Source organism: Sus scrofa, chromosome 2 (assembly GCF_054392235.1).
Source record: "Sus scrofa isolate SSC_HxYL_T2T_F1_AM1 chromosome 2, Sscrofa_HxYL_maternal_Yorkshire_Landrace_v2.0, whole genome shotgun sequence".
Classification (NCBI taxonomy): domain Eukaryota; kingdom Metazoa; phylum Chordata; class Mammalia; order Artiodactyla; family Suidae; genus Sus; species Sus scrofa.
This window is the reverse complement of record NC_139384.1, coordinates 107,559,082-107,585,798: the sequence shown is the minus strand read 5'-3', so window position 1 is coordinate 107,585,798 and position 26,717 is coordinate 107,559,082. Positions and strand designations below refer to the sequence as shown.

Below are 26,717 nucleotides of genomic sequence, written 5' to 3'. Positions count from 1 at the left end.
CCTTCACTAACAGTCACAAGAACCCAGGAAAACACCAAGATGATTATGGGATACCAGAGAGTCTGTGGTGTTATCTCTAAAGCCAAGGGATGGGCCGCTTTTTGAGTAGATTCTCGAAGATAACTGTGATGAATATAGAAATAGCTCTTTGGTCAGAAAGTACTCAGTCTTTTCAGGTAGATTTTAGCATTAGAATGTGTACTTTCATAACATGCAGCATAACCAGACTGAAATGAGTCCCAGTGCAAAGAGGAGAGAGACGTTTGTTTGTTTGTTTGGCTCACATTGGTACCATATTTTTGAAGTTGATAGCCAGAGAGGAAACAACCGGTTTCAAAAGCACTCTTTGAAGTGAGTAATGTTTCCTTATATATGTCAGTGGTTTGGCTTGTTACACTTTATGTAAAGCTATTTTAATAAAGAGAGAGAGAGGCAAACAAAAAGGCAATATATGATTAATACGAATTTTTAGATCAATTATATAGAGGAATGGAAAGGCACCAAGAGATGTAGTTTGTTTTTCAGGAAAAACTGTGCAGATCTGCCAGAACTTAGAGGAGAGGGTTTTGCCGGGAAAAGAGAGAGAAAAGAAGCAAACTGTCAAATGTGTGGAATGTGTTGTATCCTTTTATTATGAACAAAGAGACATGTGACTATGTAGCCTTCAATGTTTTCTCAGAGCTGTGCAGGCTCTCCTCCAGGTGAGTTTATCAATAGGACACCATTCTGAGGTAATACTGTTGATGAGGAGGAAATTCAGAGTGAATGAGTTCAGAAGCATTTAAATTGGTGGCTTCCTGTGCAGAGTTTGCGAAGGCTCTTGCAGAAAGCACTGATGGTATAGAGTGGACAAATAGGATTTAGGTGTAAAATTGTTTGAATATGTTATACAAGAGTTTCTGGGGAATGATGAGTTGTCACTTCCCCCAAGTATCGATTAGATAAATGTAAATTTAAAAAGATTGCATGATTGCTTATCCAGGTTGTTTCACCAGTGCTACAGATCATCAGTTCTTAGATGAAAGCCCTGGACAATGCTAGGAAATGGCCAGTGTTGGCCCTCTTCATGCCCTGTAGTCATTCTGAGATTTCTAGGTAGCCAATTTCTTAGATTCTTTGTTGTACCCTTATTATTGGTAGAGAAGTTGCATCAGCCCAGCAGGAAAACAGTGACTTGATCTTCCCAAAACAGTGGTCTTTAATGCATCTTCCTCTGGGTAATGATTGATGGTTCCATGTAGTTTAGATATTTGCTGATTGATTTTCTTTAGTTATTAGCCATCTGTGTTAATAGTAGAAAATCTCTAAAAGAAAGTGATTTTCGGAGACATGGGGGAGTTGAGCTGAAAGTTGAGGCCATTAGGACACTATGGAAAGTCACAAGGGTGGGTGTGTCCTTATTTTGATCATCTTCTCTCATCCACCTTATGAACACTCTTTCCCTGATTTGTAGTAATATTATGCTGTCCATTTACTATTTTAAAAAGTATTGCTTTTGCTAATTAAGTTTGCCAATCGAGTGTGTCAACTATAAGGATACAAATCTGATTATTTAAATCAGATTATACTCTTTCAAGGTGTATTTAAAGTTTAAAAGATGGTGTTCATTAAACAAAGCTCTATTTAAGCAGTAGGTCAGGGACTTTTGAGCCTATGGCTCTATGTTTACTTCTTTTCTAACCACATTTGCCATTCGTATATCTTTTTGCCTTTAAGAACAGGGGTCTGTAGTTGAAAGCTCCACCCCTGAAAGACTGCCAACCATCTGCAGAAGATGGAAACTGCTTCCTCCTAAAGACATATAGTCCCCTTTGGGGTTTATACCACTCTGTCAGCTACCTGAGTTCTAAACCAAGTGGGAGATACACTAAAGATTTAGGCAACTGGAATAATTAATACCAATAGTATTACTGGAAAACAAGATATATACATATGACTAATATGTGCCCTAGAATTTGTCAGATCCACCCACCTAGGCAGAGACAATCTGGAAAACAACAGCCTTGCCAACAAGGACAATTTACCATTAAGCTTCTTACAGGTGGAGAACTGCCCCACTGTAGGATCCCTGAAAGCAGGCTAATCCCAAAAAGAAGAGAGGGAGAGAGTTGAGCTACCCATCTAAGTTTCTTTCAATTTTGCTTACACAAAAAAACTGTCTATATAATTGGTGGGGCCCATTGCAAAATGAAAACACTTTCATTTAAACACTTTCTTTAAACACTTTTTTTTTAAGAATTTCAAGATGACTACAGTAGAACATTGATCTAAACATGGATCTTTCTAGGTATGAAGCCCTGTGAAACTGTAGAGGTCACACATCAATGAGTAAAGAAGGAGAGGGACTACAAGAATATATTATATTAGTTCATGTCCAGTTACATGGGCACACAAATCAAGTATAAAGGAGATTCCCTTAAGCAAGAGCATTTCCGAACCTCCTAATATCTCATCCCTTTGGCTTAACCACCACGTCTGTGGCCCAGTAGGGGAGTGAATGTACCCATCAAGAAAGGAGAAGAGCAGTGTCATCAGAGTTCTTGCTCTCATGGCTATGGGTCTGCCATCCCAGTACCAACCACTGTTGTTTTATTGATCCTTTTGGCAGACACTGAAGCATTCACTTAAGAAGGCTTTGAAATAAGTCAGAATCATAGAATAAAAAAATAAGCTCCTAGGCTACTTGGTACCCAAGCCTAAAATTTTACTCTTTTATATGTATCCCAAATTCTATCTAGCTAGCTACATTCTTCAACAGAGATGTCAGAAATTGGGTCAAAAATCCAATGTCAAAAATGGATGTCAAAAATCAAACGGCACCTTAAAAAATTTCAATAATAGCAGGCTAGTACTATAATAAACCATATTGATCTATAAACCCTTCCTATTAGCAAGTTTCCAGAGAGAAATTAATGTTCAGTCGAGTTCTAAATAAATTAAATTCTAAAATAAGTTCTAAAATTAATGTACAAATAAGCAGTCTGAAATCAAAATCCATAGTTCTTGTTCATTAAATGTCCCTCCCCCCCCCAAAAAAAATAAAGCCTGTATGAATTTTTCCCAATACTTCACCAGAGAGATTCTCCAAGAAAAATAAACTGACTTTACCAGGTTTATAATTCTTAGAAAAAAAATATTTCACATTTCAGGAAAGAAAATATAGCCTTAGAAGAGGCTCCCAGAGATAATTTTAAATATAATATGCTCTAAGTGACCATACAGAAAACTGCATTTCATTGGACAATGAAAGTATCAATATCAGGTTATTTTATACTTGGGATTATCATTTTGACCACATGACAAAAAGACTGTGAGTACTCTCTCTGCCTGCCATCATCAGGGAATAGACAGAAGGAGGCATGAACCTAAAGGAAGGAGTGTCTCTGTTTAATTAGGAATGGGTCAGAGGGGCCCTGGAGAGGCTGTTAGTTGTTCTGAAAATGGGAGTGATCTTTTCTTAAAGGAAGCAGCTGGTGGTTACTCAGGGCTTCCATGTTCCATCCCTCCCTCCCTGAGTAATGTGGAACAGTGATGGAGACACACTGTACCCTCTTTGGCATTGCTAGAAGGATAGGACCAATGGATACTTTTGCGGTCTGACAAAAGTATCCGTTGTCCTTTAGCTTCAGTGCTGGCTGCGGGAAAAAATGGAGATCTCTCCATAGATTGTTGAGTTTCTATGATGGCCAAAGATGGCAGAACAGTTCTCCAACATATCATTTGGGAAATCTTTCTTCAAGGTGTGAAGTCTGAATTCTATTAGTTGTAGTATGATAGGAACCAATATAATGGATTACTTAGACCAGAGTAAGAGTGTAAGATATTTTAAAGTTTACTACTGAGAAACCACTAGGAGAGTTTCTGCTATTTAGGGCCACACCCACAGCATATGGAAGCTCCTAAGCTTGGGGTCAAATCAGAGCTGGAGCTGCCAGCCCACACCACAGCCATGGCAATGTAAGATTCAAGCTGCATCTGTGACATACACCACAGCTCACAGCAACACTGGATCCTTTAACCCACTGAGCTAGGCCAGGGATCAAACCTGCATCCTCATGGATCTTAGTCAGGTTCATTACAGCTGAGCCACGATGGGAACACTAAGAATGTTTTTCTTCTGATAGACAAAATGTGAAGTCAAATACTTTAAATATTGAATAATATGTTTATTAGTTACAAATAGAATACATTTGTGGGGCCTAATAATGGAAGTCTTTTTTCATCAGCGTATGCTTATTCACATTAGTGTTGTCTTCTTTCTGACAATGTATTGTCAGCTGTGTTTCAGGCATTTCTACCCTTACTTTATATCTGCATTTTAGATCTGTGGAAGAGAATGAAGATTGTTTCATCTCACCTTCATTGCATCCTCCTTCATCTTTTGTGGCGGGACTGAATCCCAAAGCAACTGGGTCTCAAAGGGAGAGACCTGGCTGCAGAGATTCCTCGTGTCTGTGCTCTGTCCTAGAGGAAGGAGAAGTGTGTTCAGCTGGGAGAGTGAATCAATGCATGATGAATTTACCAGCCTCTGCCCTTGACCCTTTTCTGCATTATGCAGGGAAGTCTTAGAATGGCTAATAGTGATAGTGGTGAAGGGTTAAACAGGGATAACTCCTGTCCTCTGAGTCTTCAGAAAATCACATCTGTTATATATAAGACAAAATGTAGCTGATAATGATTTTTATTGTCCTCAAAATAATTCTTTTTCTTTAAGAAAGAAGAAAATCAATATAAAGGAAATACTACTGTCTATGAACTGTTAAGGCCTTTCTGCTCTTGTATATTCCAATCAGTTTTTGATACCTACAGTTTTAGTGGTAATTTTTTAACTGGTTTTATAGCACTGGAGATAACCACATACACTTGACCCTTGAACAACATGGATTTGAACTACAACGGTCCACTTACATATGATTTTTTTTCAATAATAAATACTATAATACTACATAATTTGTGGTTGGTTGAATCCACAGTGTGGAACTGAACCACAGATATGGAGGTTCTGACTATAAAATTTTATGGAGATTTTCAACTATGCAGAAGGGCTGCTTTCCAATCTCCAAGTTGTTATCATGTCAACTGTACTTTCAGAACCAAGTCCGTTGAGTTTTAAGCATATTTGATGTGTGACCATTGAACAAATACAGTTGTTGCAAGTTTTCAGATATAGAATTCCCCATAAAAGATTGTAGGTTTCAAAAACTTTCCATCTTTGCACGTTCTTTTTCATGTTTTCTCATTTTCTGTAGAAATGCACAACCAAAAAAGCATGGAAAGTGTAATTGTAGGAACAATAGTTAGATAAAACTAAAAAAGGGGGGGGCTGTATATATATGATACTGAACTATCAAAACAAACAAAATCATCACCAGATCATATTTAAGTTAAAATTTTCCATATACAAGGACATGAAATTTTCCATCCATTATTTCTCTCCCTCTTTGGTATCTGCCTTTTATATGTAGAAGTTCATTAAGCCCAACAACTCTTCTGTCATCTCTCCTCTCTTTTTCATTTATCTCCTTTCATTCAAGGCTAAGCCTTCATAACTTCATGTGTACCCTGTCATATTAGTCTTCTAACAAAGCTGATGACTTTCAAGTGCTTCACCCCAGGACTTCACTTTCAGTTTAGACTTATGATGCACAGTCTTTTGCTTTGTAGTGGGCTCTAGGGTCCCTGGCCCAGGCATCCTGCCATATTGCCCTTTCCTTTGGTAGTTGTCAATATACAATATATCATTCAGTTTCTTTTCCCCCCAACCTTGCTGTTTAGCAGCCCCTTTTTGGAAGCTCCTACATCATAAACATGTTAGTCCTTTTGGTCTTGGCTGTATGGTCACAAATATAGATAATATGTACACAGAAACAAGAAATAGGAAAGGTATAAAGAATTTTACGTTTATAGAATTTATGTTTCTGAATGCCATCTGAGATGTTGACTGAAAAATATATTTGACATTCCTTTGCTTTTATTTCAGAAGTTCAGGTTCCCCAGTTCTACCGAGGTTCCCAGAGTCCACCTTATTAAAGCCTATATTAGAGTTAGCCTCATATCCCAGCTAGATTGGGTAATTTAGAAAGAATCACGAATACTCCCTGGGCCTTTACTAAGCCATTATCTTTCTAAAATATCTAAACCAGCTGAGACCCAGATCCTTTATTTATTTATGTATCCTCTCAGGATTTTCTTACCTCTTGCTTTATATTTTAATCTTATCTCCCACTCTTCCTCTAAATCATTGGATTTCAATGCATGCTCCTAATAGCACTGTGAGAGACATGACCTCATAGGTCTATAGCAGTAGAGGAGAAAGTGAAATGGTACTAAAGTAAGAGTAAATGCTACAAAGTTGTTTTACCCTTCATCCAAAGTAGCTGTATTTTTTCCTTTATTTTATTTTATTTTCGCTCTTTTGCATGTTAGGATTGAACAGAGGGACTTGGATTTTGCCATTCGCTCTAGCAGACATTCCAAACCTTTCCATCTTTCTACATCAAAATTTTTTGAGAAAAGGTATCTGTACTATCCTACTGAAGTTGTCCCCGTGAAAGTAACAAATGCCATTTGATTTTCCAGTTAATTTTTTTTTATCCTTTACAACTATCTTTGATTCCATTCCATTCTTCCTCAATCATTACTCTCCCTTTCATCATTTCCAGGATATAGCCCTATCTGTCTGACAATTTTTGCTCCACTTTTTTCTTGACTTAATCTCTTCCACATGGCATCTGTCTTTGGTCATATTCTCTAGGAGCAGAGTCTGATATGGAAGTTATTGGTCAAGTGATTTATTAGAAGTGCTCTCAGGAGTAGAAGGACAGAAGTAAGATAAGACAGACAAAAAAAAGCTAAGTGAGAATACAGGTTTGGGAATTCTCTGTACAGAGGGTTAAGGATCTGGTGTTGTCTCTGCAGTGGCTTTGGTTGCTGCTGTGGCATGGGTTTGATCCTTGGCCCAGGAATTTTTGCATGTTGCAAGTGTCCCCCAACCCCACCCCCCAAAAAAGAATATGGCTTTGACTGAAGAACAGCTTTGGTCTGATTTTATAGAATGCTCTGGAACACAAATTGTACAGCACTGGTTTCTCTGAGGCAAGTAGCTAGACTTTTATATCCAAGCTTTTTGCTAAAAATCACAGTAATAGGAAGATGGAAGCTCCAGGTAGTAAAAGAAATCCACACAGGGCCTCATCTGGATCTGCTATATGATCTTTAGCCGTGTACTCTTTCCTCTTGATATGTCTTACTTAAAGTAAGGTACTGAACAATCTGTATATACATGCAATATCTGCCACAGGTATATCACCAACATCTCCTCCCAACTATAGATCTTCATTTCTTAATTCATTGCACATTAGAGCCTACAAAGTTCACATTTTCAAAGCAAAATTAGTATACATTATTTTATCTTCCCAAACTAAATTTGATGTATTTGTAACTGGTATTGTTATTCTTCATTATTAGGGCTCAAAGGATTTTAAACTATCATACTTTCTTTCTCCGAGATCAGAATCTGCCATGCTTTCTTTTTCTTTATTCCCCATTTTTAATTCCCTGCAAACCACTAATAATTCTACTACCTTGACACTTCTAGCCTTTGTTCAAGACATTTTCTTCAAAGCATTAAAGGTTGTTCTAAACATTGGCACATGGAAGAATCGATGAGGAGATGAGCGGCTGAATTATGTTGAGCTTCCTTTCTCTAGTCTTTTATTTTCACCTTTACCTCCCTTCCTCAGTCTTTGAACATACTTTTGCCATGTTAATTTCCCTGAGTGAAACTTCAATCTTTTGCCTCAGGTTAGTTCTTTGTGCCTTTCTAACTAAATAATTGGATAAAGACATCTATGTAAATATACTTAATAGAAAAAAATTACATTAATATTTTGAAGGCAATATTATGATTTTTTTCCTCCTAACCTATTGCCTTGAAATAAGAATATATCACAGAATATCGGTGAAGGAAATATTTTGGGTCAAATTCTGTGGCATGTCTAAATTCATCATGAATTCTCACAAAGTTGGTTTCATATATGTTGGATTCTTACCATGGGGGACTGTCACATCTCCCAGGCTTAAAATGCCCAGAAAACTGTAAATGTAGCAATAATAATGACTACAATTTCTTCTTAAAATGGAGAGGACTCTATATTCTTGGATGAATCTAACATTATCTATTTACTTAAAGAGTATATTGTATATTTCATACTAAAGTATTCTTTCAGGTTCCATTTCCCTAAAGCCCCAACCCACAGGCCACCTCTGCACTGTACAGATATTTGATCAGTTCACTGTAACATTTACACATATCATGGTGGAAAAAGAGAATTAGGGTTTAGAAATGAATATTTCTAAAAGGACTCAACCCAAAAACTACTTGAACTGATTAACAAATTCAGCAAAGTAGCAGGATATAAGATTAACATTCAGAAATCAGTCACATTTCTGTATGCTAACAATGAAATGTTAGGAAGGGAATACAAAAACACAATACCTTTTAAAATTGCACCCCAAAAAATCAAATACCTGGGAATACACCTGACTGAGGAGGTAAAGGACTTATATGCTGAGAACTATAAAACATTACACAAGGAAATTAAAGAAGACATAAAAAATGGAAAGATATTCCATGTTAATGGATTGGAAAAATTAATATTGTAAAAATGGCCATACTACCCAAAGCAATCTACAGATTCAATGCAATCCCTATCAAATTACCCAGGACACTTTTCACAGAACTAGAACAAACAATCCAAAAATTTATATGGAACCACAAAAGACTCAGAATTTCCAAAGCAATCCTGAGAAATAAAAACCAAGCAGGAGGCATAAACCCTCTCAGATTTCAAGCAATATTGCAAAGCCACGGTCATCAAAACAGTGTGGTACTGGTACCAAAATAGACATACAGACCAATGGAACAGAATAGAGAACCAGAAATAAACACAGATACCTATGGTCAACTAATCTTTAACAAAGGAGGCAAGAGCATAAAGTGGGAAAAAGAACGTCTATTCAACAAGAATTGCTGGGAAAGCTGGACAGCTGCATGCAAATCAATGAAACTAGAACACACCCTCATACCATGCACCAAAATAAACTGAAAATGGCTTAAAGACTTAAATGTAAGATAAGACACAATCAAATTCCTTGAAGAGAACATAGACAAAACATTCTCTGACATAAACCTTATGAATATTTTCTCAGGTCAGTCTCCCAAAGCAACGGAAATAAAAGCAAAAATAAACCAGTGGGACCTCATCAAACTGACAAGCTTTTGCACAGCAAAGGAAACCAAAAAGAAATCAAAAAGAAAACTTACAGAATGGGAAAAAATCATTTCAAATGATGCAATGGACAAGGGCTTAATCTCTAGACTATACGAACAACTTATACAACTCAACAGCAAAAAAGCCAACAACCCAATGGAAAAATGGGCAAAAGACCTGAATAGACATTTCTCCAAGGAAGATATACTGATGGCCAACAAGCACATGAAAAAATGCTCAACATCACTGATTATTAGAGAAATGCAAATCAAAACTACCATGAGATACCACCTCACACCAGTTAGAATGACCATCATTCATAAGTCCACAAATAACAAATGCTGGAGGGGGTGTGGAGAAAAGGGAACCCTCCTGCACTGTTGGTGGGAATGTGAGCTGGTACAACCACTATGGAGAACAGTATGGAGGTACCTTAGAAATCTATACATAGAAATACCATATGACCCAGCATTCCCACTCTTGGGCATATACTTGGACAAAACTTTCCTTAAAAAAGATACATGCACCCCCATATTCATTGCAGCATTATTCTCAGTAGCCAAGACATGGAAACAATCCAAATGTCCATCGATAAATGATTGGATTAGGAAGATGTGGTATATATACACAATGGAATACTACTCAGCCTAAAAAAGAACAAAATAATGACATTTGCAGCAATACGGATGGAACTAGAGACTCATTCTGAGGGAAATAAGTCAGAATGAGAAAGACGAATACCATATGATATCACTTATAACTGGAATCTAATATACAGCACAATTGAACCTTTCCACAGAAAAGAAAATCATTGACTTGGAGAATAGATGTGTGGCTGCACAGGGGGAGAGAAAGGGAGTGGAGAGGGATCGGGAGCTTGGGGTTAATGGATGCAAACTATTGCTTCTGGAATGGATTAGCAATGAGATCCTGATGTGTAGCACTGAGAACTATGTCTAGATACTTACATTGCAACACGACAATGGGAGGAAAAATTATGCATACATGTATGTGTAACTTGGTCCCCATGCTGTACAGTGGAAAAAATAAATTAAATAAATAAATAAATAAATAAAACTTACCCCTTGTACACTGCTGGTAGGAATTTAATTGGTTCAGTCTCTATGAAAAGCAGTATGGAGCTTCCTCAAAAAAATTAAAAATAGAACTATTTTCCAGCAATTCCTCCTCTGGGTATATATCCAAAGGAAATGAAAATAGGATATTGAAAAGATATCAGCCCCCCTACATTTATTCCTGCCTTATTCACACTAAAGGTGACATGGAAACAACCTAAGTATTTGTCAATAGATGAATGGATAAAGAAGATGTGATATACATTCACATACACACACACAATGGAATATTATTCAGCCATATTAAAGGAGGAACCCTTGCTCTTCATTATTACAGAGATGGACATTTGTGAGCATATCATATGATATCACTTATATGTAGAATTTGATAAAGATGAACTTGTATCAATAAAGAAGAAAATGGTGGTTACTAGGGGCTTGAAGGGTTGAGATAATTGGGGAGATATTGGTCAAACCTGAATTTAGAAGATGAATATGTTCTGGAGATCTAATGCACAGTATCATGACTATAGTCAACAGTACTGTATTAAATAATTCAAAGTTACTAAGAGACTGGATATTAAATGTTCTCATCACAGAAAAAAAAACAATTATGTAATGTGATGGAGGTGTTAACACTACAGTGGTAATTCCATTGCCATATGTAAATATATAAAATCAACAGTTTGTACACCTTAAATGTACACAATATTTTTAAAGATTTTATTGGTATGTAGTTTTCTTACAAAGCTGTATTGATTTCAGATGTAAATCAGTTCTACATATACATATATCCATTCATTTTCAGATTCTTTTACAGTTTTGAGTAAATTTCCCCATGCTATACAGTAGATCATTGTTACACATCTATTTTATATATAGTAGTGTGTGTATATATCCACCATGACCTCCTAAATTATCCCTCTCAAAATTTCCCCTTTGGTAAATGTATGCTTGGTTTGGAAATCTTTGAGTCTGTTTCTGTTTTGTAGGTTTCATTGTATCATTTTTATTCAGGATCTTTTATATTTCCATACAAATTGAAAAGTTTTTTTCTAGTCCTGTGAAAAATGCAATTGGTAATTTAATAGGGATTTCACTGAATCTGTAGTTTGCTTTGGGTAATATAGTCATTTTGACAATATTGATTCTTCCAATAGAAGAACATTGTTTATCTTTTCATCTGTTTGTGTTATCTTTGATTTTGTTAATCAGCATCTTATAGTTTTCAGAGTACAGGTTTTTTGCCTCCTCAGGTAGGTTTATTACTAGATATTTTATTCTTTTTAATGCAGTGGTAAATGGGATTGTTTCCCTAATTGCTCTTTCTGATCTTTCTTTGTTAGAGTATATAGAAATGAAATAGATTTCTGTATATTAATTTTATATCCTGCAACTTTACCAAATTCATTGATGAGCTCTAACAGTTTCTGGTAACATCTTTAGGATTTACTATGTATAGTATCATGTAATCTGCACATAGTGACATTTTTATCTCTTCCTTTCCAGTTTGGACTCCTTTGATTTCTTTTTCTTCTCTGATTGCCATGGCTAGGACTTCAAAAACTATGTTGAATAATAGTGGTGAAAGTGGACAACCTTGTCTTGTCCCTGATCTTAGCAGAAATGCTTTCAGCTTTTCACCATTGAGTATGATGTTAGCTATGGGTTTGTCATATATGGCCTTTGTTATGTTGAGGTAGGTTCCCTCTATGCTCACTTTTTGGAGGGTTTTAATCATAAACGGGTGGTGAATATTATCAAAATTTTTTCTTCATCTATTGAGATAACCATATCATTCTTCAGTTTGGTGATGTGTATCATATCAATTTGTGTATATTGAAAAATCCTTGCATCACTGGGATAAATCCCACTTGATCATGCTGTATGATCATTCCAACGTGTTGTTGGATTCTGTTTGCTAATATATTGTTGAGAATTTTTGCATCCTTGTTCATCAATGATATTTGCCCTTAGTTTTCTTTTCTTTTCTTTTTTTTGGGATGGTCTTTGTCTGATTTTGGTATCATGGTGATGGAAGCCTCAAAGAATGTGCTTGGGAATGTCCCTTCCTCTACAATTTTTTGGAAGAGTTTCTGAAGAATAGATCTTAACTCCTCTAAATGTTTAATTGAATTTGGATGTGAACCCATAAAGTCCTAGACTTCTGTTTTTTTGTAAGTTATTTTAAGCACATGTTCAGTTTCAGTACTTGTGACCGGCCTATTCATATTTTCTGTTTCTTCCTGATTGAATCTTAGGTGATGTAACATTGTAAGAATCTGTCCATTTTTTCTAGGATGTCCATTTTATTTGTGGGAGTCTCTTATGAGCCTTTGTATTTCTCTGGTGTCAGTTGTAATTTCTCCTTTCTTATTTCTAATTTTATTGACTTGAGACTTCTCCATTTTTATCTTAATGTGTCTAGCTAAGGGTTTATCAATTTTCTTTATCTTTTCAAAGAACCAACTTTTAGTTTAATTAATCTTTTCTATTTATCTCCTGTATTCTTGCCCTTATCTTTATGATTTATTTCCTTCTCCTAACTTTGTTTTGTTTGTTGCTTTAGGTATAAATTTAGGTTGTTTATTTGGGATTTTTCTTGTTTCCAGTGGTGAGGTTGTATTTCTATAAATTTCCCTCTTAGAACTGTTTTTGCCATGTCCCACAGGTTACGGACCATCGTGTTTGTCATTTATCTCTAGGTATTTTTTGGTTTCCTCTTTGATTTCCTCAATGATCTATTGGTTGTTTAGTAGCATATTGTTTTGCCGCCATGTGTTTTTATTTTTTGCAGTTTTTTTTTTCTTGTGGTTGATTCCTAGTCTCCTTGACATGATTTCAATTTTCTTAAATTTATCAAGATTTGATTTATGGCCCAAGATGTGATTTATCCTGGAGAATGTTCATGTGTACTTGAGAAAAATGTGTATTCTGCTGCTTTTAGATGGACTGTTCTATAAATATCAATTGTCTATCTGGCCTAATGTGTCATTTAAGGCCTGTGTTTCTTTACTGATTTTCTCTTTGGGTGATCTGTCCATAGATGTAAATGGAGTGTTAATGTCCCCCACAATTACTGTATTTCTGTTGATTTCTCCTTTCATGGCTATTAGCAGTTGCCTTATACATTGAGGTGCTCCCATGCTGGGTGCATATATGTTATGTTTACAATTTTTATATCTTCTTGTACTGATCCCTTGATCATTTGGTAGTATCCTTCTTTGTCTCTTGATACATTCTTTATTTTAAAGTCTGTTTTGTCTGATATGAGTATTGCTACTCCAGTTTTCTTTTGATTTCCATTTGTGTGGAATATCTTCTTCCATCCCCTCACCTTCAGTCAGTCTGTATGTGATCTTAGGTCTGAAGTGGGTCCCTTGTAGACAACATATATATAGGTCCTGTTTTTGTATCCATTCAGCCAGTCCGTGTCTTTTGGTTAGGGCGTTTAATCCATTTACATTCAAAGTAATTATTGATATATGATTTTCTTTTTTTTTTTTTTTTTTGTCTTTTTGTCTTTTGTTGTTGTTGTTGTTGCTATTTCTTGGGCCGCTCCCGCGGCATATGGAGGTTCCCAGGCTAGGGGTTGAATCGGAGCTGTAGCCACCAGCCTACACCAGAGCCACAGCAACGCGGGATCCGAGCCGAGTCTGCAACCTACACCACAGCTCACGGCAACGCCGGATCGTTAACCCACTGAGCAAGGGCAGGGACCGAACCCGCAACCTCATGGTTCCTAGTCGGATTCGTTAACCACTGCGCCACGACAGGAACTCCCCTGATTTTCTTAATTGTTTCAGATTTGTTGAAGTTGGACTTTTTTCTTCCCTTCCTCTTTTGTTCTTTTCTTCTGTGATTTGACGACTATCTCTACTGTTATATTTGTTGTACTTTTTCTTTTTTTTTTAATGTGTGTGTCTATTGTCCTTTTTAGGTTAATGGTTTCCATGAGGTTTTAATATAGCATTCTGTATATATGAAAAATTGTTTTAAGTTGCTGGTATCTTAATTTCAAATGTATTTTCAACATCCACTTGTATTTTTCTCTTCTCACAATTGCTGGTTTTGATATCATATTTGTATGTGGATGTTTGCCTTTACTGGTGAACTTTCACATTTGTAATTTTCTTATTTCTGGATGTAGCCTTTTATTTTTTATTTTATTTAATTAATTAATTTATTTACTTGCTTATTTTGACCTTGCATTTGTTGTAAAGCTGGTATGGTGGTGCTGATTATTTTTAGTTTTGCTTGTCTGTAAAGCTTTTGATTTCTCCATCATATATGAGTGAAAGTCTTGCTGGGTAGAGTATTCTTGGTTCTAGATTCCTCCCCTTTATCACCTTAAATATATCTTGTCACTCCCTTCTATCTTGTAGTTTCTGCTGAAAAATCAGATGTTATTCTTATAGTGGTTCCCTAAATTTACACAATATTACATGTCAATTACATCTGACTAAAAATTACTCTCTTTCTATATCTAAGTAGGATACTTATTTTTTCTGTTGTGTCAGCATTAGCCACATGGTGGCCATAAATCAACAAAACTCTGAATTTCACAAGCAATTTTAATAATTTTATTAATCTTCTGTGTTACTAAAAGATATTTGCTTAGTAAAAATATTCATAAAGTTATAAGTATTGCTGACCAAAATAAAAAGAATGTAGCATGGAGAATTTCACTTCCACTAGTAGCAACTAGTCTTATCACTCATAAAAACTGAAGAACCTGGTCAAAGTTTTTAGAAGACATCACTTTTAAAGTATCAGTGAGCTTATAAGATAATGAGGACATGTCAGGCCAAGATTTGAGAGACAGATAAATCATTCAATATTGTTTTGCTTTGAGGATATTCTCCAAAGCTGAGAGAGCAGCTATAAAACTAAATTGTGCTTTTGGATCAGGGAGGACAGAAGTCAAAGCCCAAATATTGCTAAAGATGGAGACTCTGGCCCCAGTAAAAACCAGACTCATAAAGAACTATGCCATCAGCAAAGTGTAAACCAAACGTCAATCTGATAATATAGGGACTTGCAGCCATAATTGTATCATTTAGGGCCAGGAAAAACCCAAGTATCTCTAATAACTTTCAGAATTTATCACAGATAATTCCTGAAGGAAGTTATCATTATCTTAGATGTCAAAATCATCTACCAAATAACTTACTAAAAAATACTTCTATCATACAACTAAAGATAATGAAGCAAGTACAAAACATCAGAAACAGCATACATAGTAACAACCCCACAAAGCCATTGTCAAACGTAGACAATAAAACAACTACTCTTATTGTGGTTTTAAAAAATAAAAGGGAAGATCAAATAATTTGGCAGGAAACTAGAAACTGAAAAAATGATATGAGAGATAACAGAACACACCTAAAATGTCCAAAATCCAAAGCAATGGCCACACCAAACGCTGGGGAGGATGTGGAGCAATAGAAACTCTCTCATTGCTGGTTGGGATGCAAATGGACTAAAACTACTTTGGAAAACAGTTTAGCAGTTTCTTACAAAACTAACCGTACTCTTACTATATAGTCTGGCAGTCTCACTTGTTGACATTTATCCTCAAAGGGGTTGAAAACTTATATCCACACAGAAAGCTGCAGATTGATGTTAATAGCAGTTTGTTCATAATTGTCAAAACTTGGAAGCAACGAAGATGTCCTTCAGTAGGTGAATGGATGATAAACTGTAGTACATCCAGACAATGGAGTATTATTTTAGCACTAAAAATAAATGAGCTATGAATCCATTAAAAGGCATGGAAGAACTTTAAATGCATAGTAATAAATAAAAGAAACCAATATAAAAAGGCTATGTAATGTAGGATTCTAACTATATGGCATTCTGGGAAATGCAAAATTATGGAGAGAGTCAAGAGATCTTTGGTTGCTATTGGTCACAGGGGAGATGAATAGGCAGAGCATAGAGGAATTTTAGGACAGAGAAAATGCTTTGTATGATACTGTGATGATGGAAATATCATTGTACATTTATCCAAACCCATAGAATGTACAACAACCAGAGTGAACCCTAACATAGTCTATGGACTTTTGATAATTATGTGTCAGTATAGGTTAATCACTTGTAATAAGTAGACCAATCTGGTGGAGGATGTTGATGATGGAGAAGGCTATTTATATGTAAGGGTATAAGGCATATTGGAAATCTTTATACTTTTCCCTCAACCTAAAACTTCTCTAAATTAAACCCTTAAAAAAAGATGACTTAAAAAGAAAACCAATAAAAATTTTACACTAAAACTATGATAAGATGAGAATTCAGCCTATGGATTTTAAAACAGATGAAGAGAGATTAGTTAACTGGAAACAGATCAGAAGAAACTTCAAAAAAAAGTATGGAACAATATGAAGATGAAGATTCAGAGAAGGGATAAGTAGCTGAGAAGACAGGGATAGAATCTAGTATCTATTTCATTTGAGTTTAAGAAGAGAGAGAATGGAGTAGCAGATAGCTTAAAATACTTTAGAACAAGTGAAAGACACCTATTTATTTTAAAAAACCTAGTGAATCACAAGTGGGAAATTTTCTTTTGTTTTATCTTAGAAACATAGTGATAACCCAGAAGGCCAGAGACAAATTTTAAAACAGCTGGAGGACAGTACCATTAAAGAAACTGGTTAAAGTAAGAGCTTACTTCTTTGAGTCCAACAATGGAAACCATAAGATAAAGGAATAATGTTTGCAATGTACTTGAGAGAAATAACATTTTCAACACTGGAATTTTATACATAATAGTATAAGCATCATTCAAAGTGAATGCAAAATGGCATTTTCAAATGAATAAAGACACAAAAGAATTAATCACCATCAAGTTGCACTAAGGAAAATTCTAAAGGACATATTTTAGGCAGAAGGAAGATTACCCTAGATGAGAGTTAGAAATGTGGGGCAAAATGCTAAATACAGGGGTAAGCCTAATGAATATTGGCTAGTTAAAACAACAATAATAATTATCTTTTCTGACTTTAGTAAATACATTTCTGTTTTAATATCATTAAATTACTTGACAGCAGTAGCCTATACATTGAGTTGAATAAATGGATTTAAGTTATTCAAAAGTCCTTATGTTATTCTGGAGAAGATTTCAGTTGCTGAAAATTACTTATGATTCATTAAGACTCCTTGTTTAAATTTAAGATATAAGCAATGTCACAGATGCTATTGTTGCCCTAAGCCATGATCCATTGGCACACTTCAATGTGCCCGTTGGTATAGAAGACTATCCAGCATGCATGCTGAAAACTTAATATCACAAATGACTACATCTCTCTTCCCCTTCCTCTTGAAGGAATTCTATGTCTCTCTGGAACTTATTCCATAACAATAGACAATATCCTTTGTGCAGAAAAGTTAATTACTCCAGGGGTGTCCTACAAACAATAGGGAAAGAATCTGATATGAAATACCCTAGCCACTCAGTTTGCTAGTGATATGGTCCTGTGGTATGTTTCAGAGGCTCCCAGAGAATTATAGTAGGATCAACCCCAGGTTGTTCATATCATGCCTTGCTCATTCATACATCCTTTATTTGCGTCTCTCACTTCTGTGTCTCATATCCCCCATGACCTCAGTTCTTCCAGGGATCTCTCCCAAGTAAGTTCTTATCTTAGATTCTAATTATAGGGAAGCCCTATCCAAGACAATTCACCAGATGTGGCTGTAGAAAGCAGACATTTATGACATGATTCTAGTGTTGGATTACTTGGCCATTAGATGACAGACCTAACTGCTGATGATAAGTAGATTGTTGAAAATCTTTTGTGTATTGCACTTTCACAATTCATTAGACTATCAGTGTGGTGTATTGGGATGATGTATAGATTGGCCAGGGGAGGATCTTGGCTTTTGAAATAATTCTAGCACCTGAACAATAAAAACAACAAAAATATTAACTGGCTGTTTGACTGACCTAGAGGCCTTGAAGGTGGACATGGCTAGACTTAACATCAGCCGTGATATCCAGAAAGTTTCTACAGAAGTATTTAAAGAAATCTTTACGTCCTGCATCCAGAGAGCTGAATATTCTGTAAATCAGGCATCAAATTGATATAAGGATGTCATAAGTACAAAAGAGGCTTAATGTATTCCCATAGGAGTCTTATGCTAAAGTCAGGATCCTGATAGGGAAGGGGCAGGGCTTATGACCTGACAGCAAAGGAGTGAGGGATAAATTTGAAAACAAACTCCCAGATGTTCTCGAGTCCTCTAGGTCAGCAGAAGCAGTCCTTTACTTTGGTAGAAGAGAGCAGTCTCACCTTGCCCTTAACTGTCAGAGGCAGGATGGACGTAATTACTCTACAAGCAATGACAAGGAGGCCAAAATGACTTTGACCCACACAGATCAATGGCTAGTAGACTCTAGAGTTCCTAGAGGCAGATGGATAGGCAGCCAACAAAGTTATTTCCTAACTAATCAAAATAATCATGAGCAGGTGAGTAGAGCAGGTAAGTAGAAGGCTAATGTTAGCCACCACTGTGGAAGCCTCTTAACCAGCCATTAAAATAGTAACTTCTTCCTTTTAAAATAGAGTACTTTACCACTCTCTATTACCCTTACCTAGTTCTATTATCTACCTTCCTCCTTAGCACTTTATAACATTATTGTTTTCTCTATTTACTGCATTTCATTCTAATTATCTATTTTCCCCACTAGAATGTGAATTTCACCAGGATATCTTTTGGAGGGTCTATTTTGTGTGTTGGTGTATCCCAAGCATTGGAACAATGACTGCCACATAATATGGGTTCAGTGAACTTTGATTAGTGAATAAAAGAGTTTTCCTTGATGCCTTAGAGATATTTTTTTCTGAGTTGTGCCATGGGTGCAGCACAATTAGTCAGTATGAAGGGGTGATTTAGAAAAAAAAAAAAAACTTCTATGAATCTTGTTGCACCATAAAGATACTGTCCTTTCCTTTGCATAAATGCTCTCAGGATGCCTTCCTGGTAGGCTCAGTGTACAAAGAATAAACACCTCATCTAGGTAATTGGTTGTCTTGTGGACTAGAACTCAGTTTTTGGTCTTCTGAGGTATTTTTTTTTCTCTTTATCATCATCCTCTGGAATGTGATTCTTTCTGCTATTATCCTCTAGGATATTTTATTTTATTTGTCATCATAATATCAAAAAATCTTTTAAGGAAAAATGGCATGTATTTATAAATGTTAATTAATTATCATTCAGAATGAGCAATTCTCAGTGGACCTGGAGTTTGGAAGGGGTTAATGCACTATCCAATGTTGCAAGACATGTTTCCTTGAAAACTCCATCTTGTCCTTCTTTACTTTATCCCATCTTCTTGTCTTATTTTATCCCATCTTCCTTCTTTGGAAAAACAAGTCACAGTGCTGGTAAATGACTTAAGCTTAAGAGCAAAGACCTAAAGGCATAAATGACTTAAGCTTAAGAACTGTTATGTGCCTAGAGGTCAGAGTAAGAGCTTAACCCTTTACCACCTAAGTGGCTTTTTAAATAGTAAAAGAACTTATATAATAGTAAACCCTGTATGATCCACCCATAGCCACTCCTCACTTAATCTCACAATAAAAGCAGTGTGGTTTCTTGAGGCAGTGCTCTTGGTCCCTGAGATCTGGAGTTCCCCGGTGCTCTTGGTCCTTGAGACCTTGAGTCCCGCGCTCTTGGTCCCTGAGACCTTGAGTCCCCCGGCTCCCACCTTTACTTAAGATAAATGTCTCTGTGTCTTGTTCTATGTTAACTATTTTTCCTTAAGTTCCACAGCACCCGTTCTTCCCCATCCTGCTGAGCTGGCCCCGGCAAGTGGCGCCCAGCGTGGGGCAGGCTCACAAACAGGCAGGCACGAGGAACGAAGGACCGCGACTACAGTGGAAATTTTATTCACTGGAAGTGCTGTGGAGCCCTGAGAAGAAGGGAGGAATTTTGTGTGGCCAAGCTAAAGAAATCCTGCAGATAAGTTCCCTCTCTCAGGTATTTACGGGGTAAAATGGGAAACTATAATCCTTACATTTGTGTGTTTGGACAACTCCTTAAAAAGGGGGGTGCAAAAACAAGTGAAAGTAAGCTTTTGAAACTTTTTCAGACTATTGAGAGACATTGTGATTGGCTTTTTACATCAGAAACATTATATTTAAAGATATGGGAAATGATAGGAATGGAATTTAGGATATTGCAGGATGAGGGCATTCGAATTCCTGAGTCCATTTGGAGTACTTGGAACTTAATTAAATCAGTTTTAGAACTTCCAGAGACCACAGAGGACTTAGAGGAAGAAGGGGAGTTTACACCTTTGTTGGAAGAATCTAAATATGCAGTCCCTGAACAAAATTATCATAGAGAATATCTGGCTCCTGAGCCTTCGGCTCCAATTGTTGATTCTGATATTCCTCAATCGCCTCCTATTAGGAGTAAGGTGACGCGGACTCGTCAAGCCTCTACTTCCAGGGTTGTAAAGAAAGTGAGCGCTATCCCTGAACACCACCTATCATCCATTCAACAGGGAATTTTACAGGCTCAAAGGGAAGGCGATTTGGATGCCATACACTTAGCCTTTCCAGTAACCGTCAGGGAGACAGTGGCTCCAGGCATTGACCCCGCCAACCCTGATGGAGTTTACGAGTTCATTCATGAGCCCTTTCCTTTTAAAATTCTTAAAGAATTAAAACAGGCCGTTCAAAACTATGGTGTTAATTCTCCCTTTACAAAAGGAATTGTGCAGGGAGTAGCTGAAGGAAATCGTATGATTCCTGCTGATTGGCATAGCTTAACCCGTGCTGTGCTATCACCTAGTGAATATTTACAATTTAAGTCTTGGTGGCAAGATCATGCCCAAATTACTGCTAATCGTAATCAGGCTCGAAATCTTCCAATTACAATGGAACAATTGTTAGGGATTGGTCCTTGGAGTAATCTTCAAGATCAATTAAGAATGAATGATTTGGCTATTGAACAGATTAGACAATGTTGCTTAACGGCATGGGATAAAATTGAATCTACGGGTCAAATAAATATTTCTTTTCAAAAGATCCTACAAGGCCCTAAGGAACCTTATACTGAATTTCTAGCTCGTTTACAAGAGGCATTAAAACGACAAGTTACTAACTCTGAGGTGTCTGATACTATTTTTCAATTGTTAGCATATGAAAACGCAAACACTGATTGCAAAAAGGCCATAGGATTTTTAAAAGGAAAAGCTAACGTAGCCGAATATATTAAAGCATGTCAGGGAGTGGGGACGGAGTCCTTTAAATCCTCAATGCTAGCCCAAGCAATGGCTAATTTAAAAGTTAAAGACAAATTTTCAGGAAAATGTTTTAATTGTGGTAAGACAGGACATATTAAAAAACAATGTCGTGCTCTTCCACGAGCCCGACCTTTCTTTCACGGAGCTTCAGCACCTTCTAGCAACAATAATAAACAGCCCAGACTATGTCCAAGATGTAATAAAGGAAATCACTGGGCTAACCAGTGCCGGTCCATCTTTCATAAAGATGGAACCCCCTTGTTGGGAAACTACCCTCGGGGCAAGCTTCCAGCCCCGTCAACCAAGGAAGCTTTCCCCATTCAGAACAAGAGCCAGACTCCCTGGAACTACGCTCTGCACCAGCGTTCGACATCACAGTAGATCTCCCTAGTTTACAGGATTTAATTCTCCTTCCTAGTGAAACTCCTACTTCTATTACAACCAAATTGGAAAATCCATTGCCATCAGATACAATAGGATTGATAATAGGAAGGGCAGAGCTAACAGAACAAGGAGTTCGAGTTCATACCAGGATATTGGATAATAACAGGGATGATAAAGTACAAGTGATGGTTTCCACTACGATTCCTTGGAAAATTAAAAAAGGGGATCAGATTGCTCAAATCTTAATTTTACCTAGAGTCCAGAAAAAAAAAGACAGGAATAATTTTAGACAGAAGAGATTCAATACCACAGGAGGGGCAGGAGTGTTTTTATCAGAAAAGGTCCTAGAGGAACGACCCACTTGTCAAGTTATCATAAATGGGAAGTCTTTTAGAGGATTGATTGATACTGGTGCTGATGTTTCAATCATTAGCCATTTACATTGGCCAGACACCTGGCCTCTTCAGCCAGCTGATATTGAAGTCACTGGGTTAGGAAAAGCAGAGGGTCTCAAAAAGAGTGCCCAATGGCTTAATTGTGAAGGACCAGATGGGCAGCCAGCTAGATTGAAACCTTATGTTGCTCAACTCCCTATCAATCTATGGGGGAGAGATTTATTACAACAGTGGCATGCAGAAATTTACTTACCACCAGTAGATCAATATAGTCATCAAAGCCAAAAAATGTTGCAGAAACAGGGTTACATTCCCGGATTGGGATTAGGAAGACATCATCAGGGGAGAGTGGAACCTATTGAATCTGAGATTAAAATGGACAAATCTGGTTTGGGATATCAGCCTTTTCATTAGCGGCCACTGCTTGTAAAAATAATTATGTTTCTCCTGAACCTATTCGACTGAAATGGACTACAGAAAAACCAGTTTGGGTTGAGCAGTGGCCTCTTTCTTCAGAAAAATTAAAGGTTTTAAGTGATCTGGTCCAAGAACAATTAGAGAAGGGCCATATAGAAGAATCCTTTAGTCCCTGGAATTCACCAGTGTTTGTTATACAGAAAAAATCAGGAAAATGGAGATTGTTAACAGACTTAAGAGGAGTAAATGCTGTAATTCAGCCTATGGGTGCCCTTCAACCAGGCCTCCCATCTCCTAGTATGATACCAGCTAACTGGTTGTTAATTATCTTGGACCTAAAAGACTGCTTTTTCACAATTCCTTTACACCCAGAAGATAAGGAAAAATTTGCTTTTTCAGTCCCAGTGGTAAACAATATAGCCCCTAGAAAGCGTTATCAATGGAAGGTCCTTCCTCAAGGTAACAATCCTTCTCAATCTGAGCCTGGAGTTAACCCTAGGGGACTTGCCCCAAATGCTCTCTGGCAAATGGATGTTACTCATTATTCATCTTTTGGAAAATTGTCATTTCCATCAAGGAGAATCAAACCATATCATGAGCAAGCTTGTGAAGCATCCCTTGACTCCAGACCCCAGAAGGAGGATGATGAGGGCTCATCTTCCTCATCTTCCCACTTGAGGTCAGATCAAACATCTAACCCGAGAAGCTGAAAATCTACTAAGAAAAGGAAAGCCTCTCACTCCAAATAATTTGGTCCTAGCTCTCTTTACTTTGGTTTCCATCGCAGTGAGTATTCTCACAACTGGCATAGAAATCATTTTATTACCTGTATAGTACAGGGATTAAAAGCCTCATGAGTAAAACCCATTAAAAACTATTGAAGATTTAACAAGAGAGTCCATCAGCTTTCTTAGCAAGACTCAGAAGGGCATTGAGAAAACATACAAAGGAACCCAGAAACAATGGAGGGCCAAATAATTCTTAAGGATAAATTCATAGCTCAGCCGGTGCCAGATATATGGAGAAAGCTCCAAAAATTGGCTTTTGGCCCTGATCAGGATCTGGAGCACCTCCTCAGAGTATGTTATAATCGGGGCCAGGAAGAATGAAAGGAGAACAAGAAGAGAGACTGAGAAAAGGCTGAGGCTCTAGTTATGGCACTACAGGGAGTCAACCTGGGAGTTTCCAAGGTGAGAGGACTAGGGCAGAGACCTATGCCCGGAGTCTGTTTCCTCTGAGGAAAAGAGGGACCCTTTAAATGGGAATGCCCCAAGACTCAGATCACTGGAAGAGGGATTACCCCTGAAGACGAAGGTCTCTGTGGTTGACCCCTCAAGCCCAGGATCAAGACTGATGGAACATTTCCATAATGGCTCCTGTCCTTATCACCACTCAGCCCTGGGTGACTCTAAATGTAGGAATACAGAGCCACTTTTCAGTCCTCCTCTCCAATCCTGGGCCCCTCGCTCATGAATCTGCCACATTTATATTTCTGGCAAGCCGGTTACAAAATTCTTTACACAACCTTTGAGTTGTGACTGGGCTCAATACCTTTCTGATTGTTTCAGAGTCCAACTTCTCTTTTAGAAATTCTTAAAATATGGAAGGTAACTACATACATGTTGTTACAGTTGTCAACATTAGGTATAATATATTATCGTACCTAGGTTTAATAGAAGTCAAATGAGACACTGAAACATCAGCTACTAAACAGAAACTAAAGGTCTTTAGAATGATTAACCAATATGATCAGTGCCACCTTGAGATGGTCTCTATAAGAAAAACATGTGTTTTTAGAAATTATAAAGGAGAGTCCATGGTTGCTTTAGAAAAGTAGAATGAGTGTGTTTTCAATATAGAAGGAATGAGGAATGGAATTGCATCTTCAAAAGAAAGATAGTCTGTCTTCAGCTGATTGCTCTACTTGGAAAATAAGGGACAGACTAATATGGATAAGAGAATTTTGAACATGGTAGGGACTGTTTAGAATATATTTGAGTAAGTTAACTTTAAGGTGATGCCATAGATCATACTGTTCAAAAGGACATAAGGTAGCTTTCCATTGCATGCTGACCAAGGCATACAAATGTTTCATAACCAGCCAGAGAAATCAGAAGAATCATGAGTTACCTGTGCTATTATAAAATCTAAATGTTGTATTCCTGATTGTTCACAGAATGTGTCTAATTCCCTGCTAGATCATCATCAATAGATTCATGAGCTGTCAATTCAGCTCCAGTTTTTGGAGCTGCCCTGTGGAACCAGCTGACCTCCTCTTCCTGGTGAAAATATTTCTTTGAGGTATCCAAAGCAATGTTATCAAAGCCCACTTGACCATTCCATGAGTGGAGACCTAACTGCTTCCCCTAACGACGCCCCTTTTCAGCAGGAAGAAGTTAGAGCGGTCGTCGCCCCTTTTCCCACAGTTAGAGTCTCCAACTCAAAGGGGGGGAATTAAGGTAGATTTTTAACTCAGGTAGTCAGTGTAGGGATATGGGCTTTGATACATTCTTTGTAGCTATTTATTAACATTTGTAAACTGAGGGTCGCATAGCAAGCCCAACTGCTATAAAGGTTGCGGGTATTGCCCCATGGATCCATCATATCAGAGTGAAGAAGGTTGCATCCGCTGCTGACATGGACACCAGGGAGGCTGTACAGCACCTTGAGAATCTTCATGGTCAAGTTCCAGAGACTCCTTTTGCCATCATCAGAGTGCTAAGCCCTGCTCTGGCCACCCGTGGAAGCTGGTCAGTCTATGCACAGCAGAAGCCCGAGGAGTTCCACGTGAGACTTAAAACTTGAACTCTGAGACTTAACTTGGACTGTGTTCTAAGCGAATAATTCAAGAAGAAGTGAAAAAAGTTTCAAGAACTATTTTTGTCTTCCCGCAAAAACAAAAAGGGGGAGATGTTGCAAGACATGTTTCCTTGAAAACTCCATCTTGTCCTTCTTTACTTTATCCCATCTTCTTGTCTTATTTTATCCCATCTTCCTTCTTTGGAAAAACAAGTCACAGTGCTGGTAAATGACTTAAGCTTAAGAGCAAAGACCTAAAGGCATAAATGACTTAAGCTTAAGAACTGTTATGTGCCTAGAGGTCAGAGTAAGAGCTTAACCCTTTACCACCTAAGTGGCTTTTTAAATAGTAAAAGAACTTATATAATAGTAAACCCTGTATGATCCACCCATAGCCACTCCTCACTTAATCTCACAATAAAAGCAGTGTGGTTTCTTGAGGCAGTGCTCTTGGTCCCTGAGATCTGGAGTTCCCCGGTGCTCTTGGTCCTTGAGACCTTGAGTCCCGCGCTCTTGGTCCCTGAGACCTTGAGTCCCCCGGCTCCCACCTTTACTTAAGATAAATGTCTCTGTGTCTTGTTCTATGTTAACTATTTTTCCTTAAGTTCCACAGCACCCGTTCTTCCCCATCCTGCTGAGCTGGCCCCGGCAATCCAACATGTCTAACATACTCCAAATGAGGGGTACGCCTAATCCAAGGACCTGAGTAATGATGCCATTAACCTTTCCTAGTCTAGCTCTATAAGGCACTTCACCATTGGTTCAAGTGACTCTTTTTCTTTTCATTGCAACTAGCTGGAATTTTTATTAAGTGTCATTAATCAAAGGTGCAAAATTCTCTGAGTAGGAAAATTGTCAGTGAAACTAGCTGCTGTATGTGGAAAAAAATAAATAAAAGGGTTTGGTAATTATATATTAACTCAAGCAGTAATAGTCTTTTCATATCATCATAGGTTGCAGCTCCTCTTTGATTTTAGGGGTCTAATTTTGGGGAAGACCTATTAATCTTTTTTCCATTTCTTTGCCTTTCTTATTCAGTAATTGAACTGTTCAGGTGTTATTGATTAATGTAGCTTTCTTAAATGACAGGTTGGTATGGCAGCCAAAGTGACTCTCTATG

The 26,717-nt window shown here is 37.3% G+C and overlaps 1 protein-coding gene across 8 annotated transcripts in view; it reads left to right on the top strand.

Annotated features, from left to right (window-relative positions):
• LOC110259422 (endogenous retrovirus group K member 9 Gag polyprotein) overlaps positions 1-26,717 on the top strand; it is a 789,250-nt gene that overhangs the window by 369,883 nt on the left and 392,650 nt on the right. The window contains exon 6 of one of the 8 annotated variants that reach the window (XM_085014016.1): positions 20,115-26,161. The exons of 4 other annotated variants lie outside the window; for them this stretch is intronic. In XM_085014016.1, coding sequence (XP_084870142.1) covers positions 20,346-21,983 — 1,638 coding nt within the window. In that variant the 5' untranslated portion in view covers positions 20,115-20,345 and the 3' untranslated portion in view covers positions 21,984-26,161. Of the gene's footprint in view, positions 1-4,322; positions 8,685-20,114; positions 26,162-26,717 lie in introns of those variants that run through there. 3 more of the 8 variants (XM_085014015.1, XM_085014017.1, XM_085014018.1) reach the window with 3 other exon arrangements.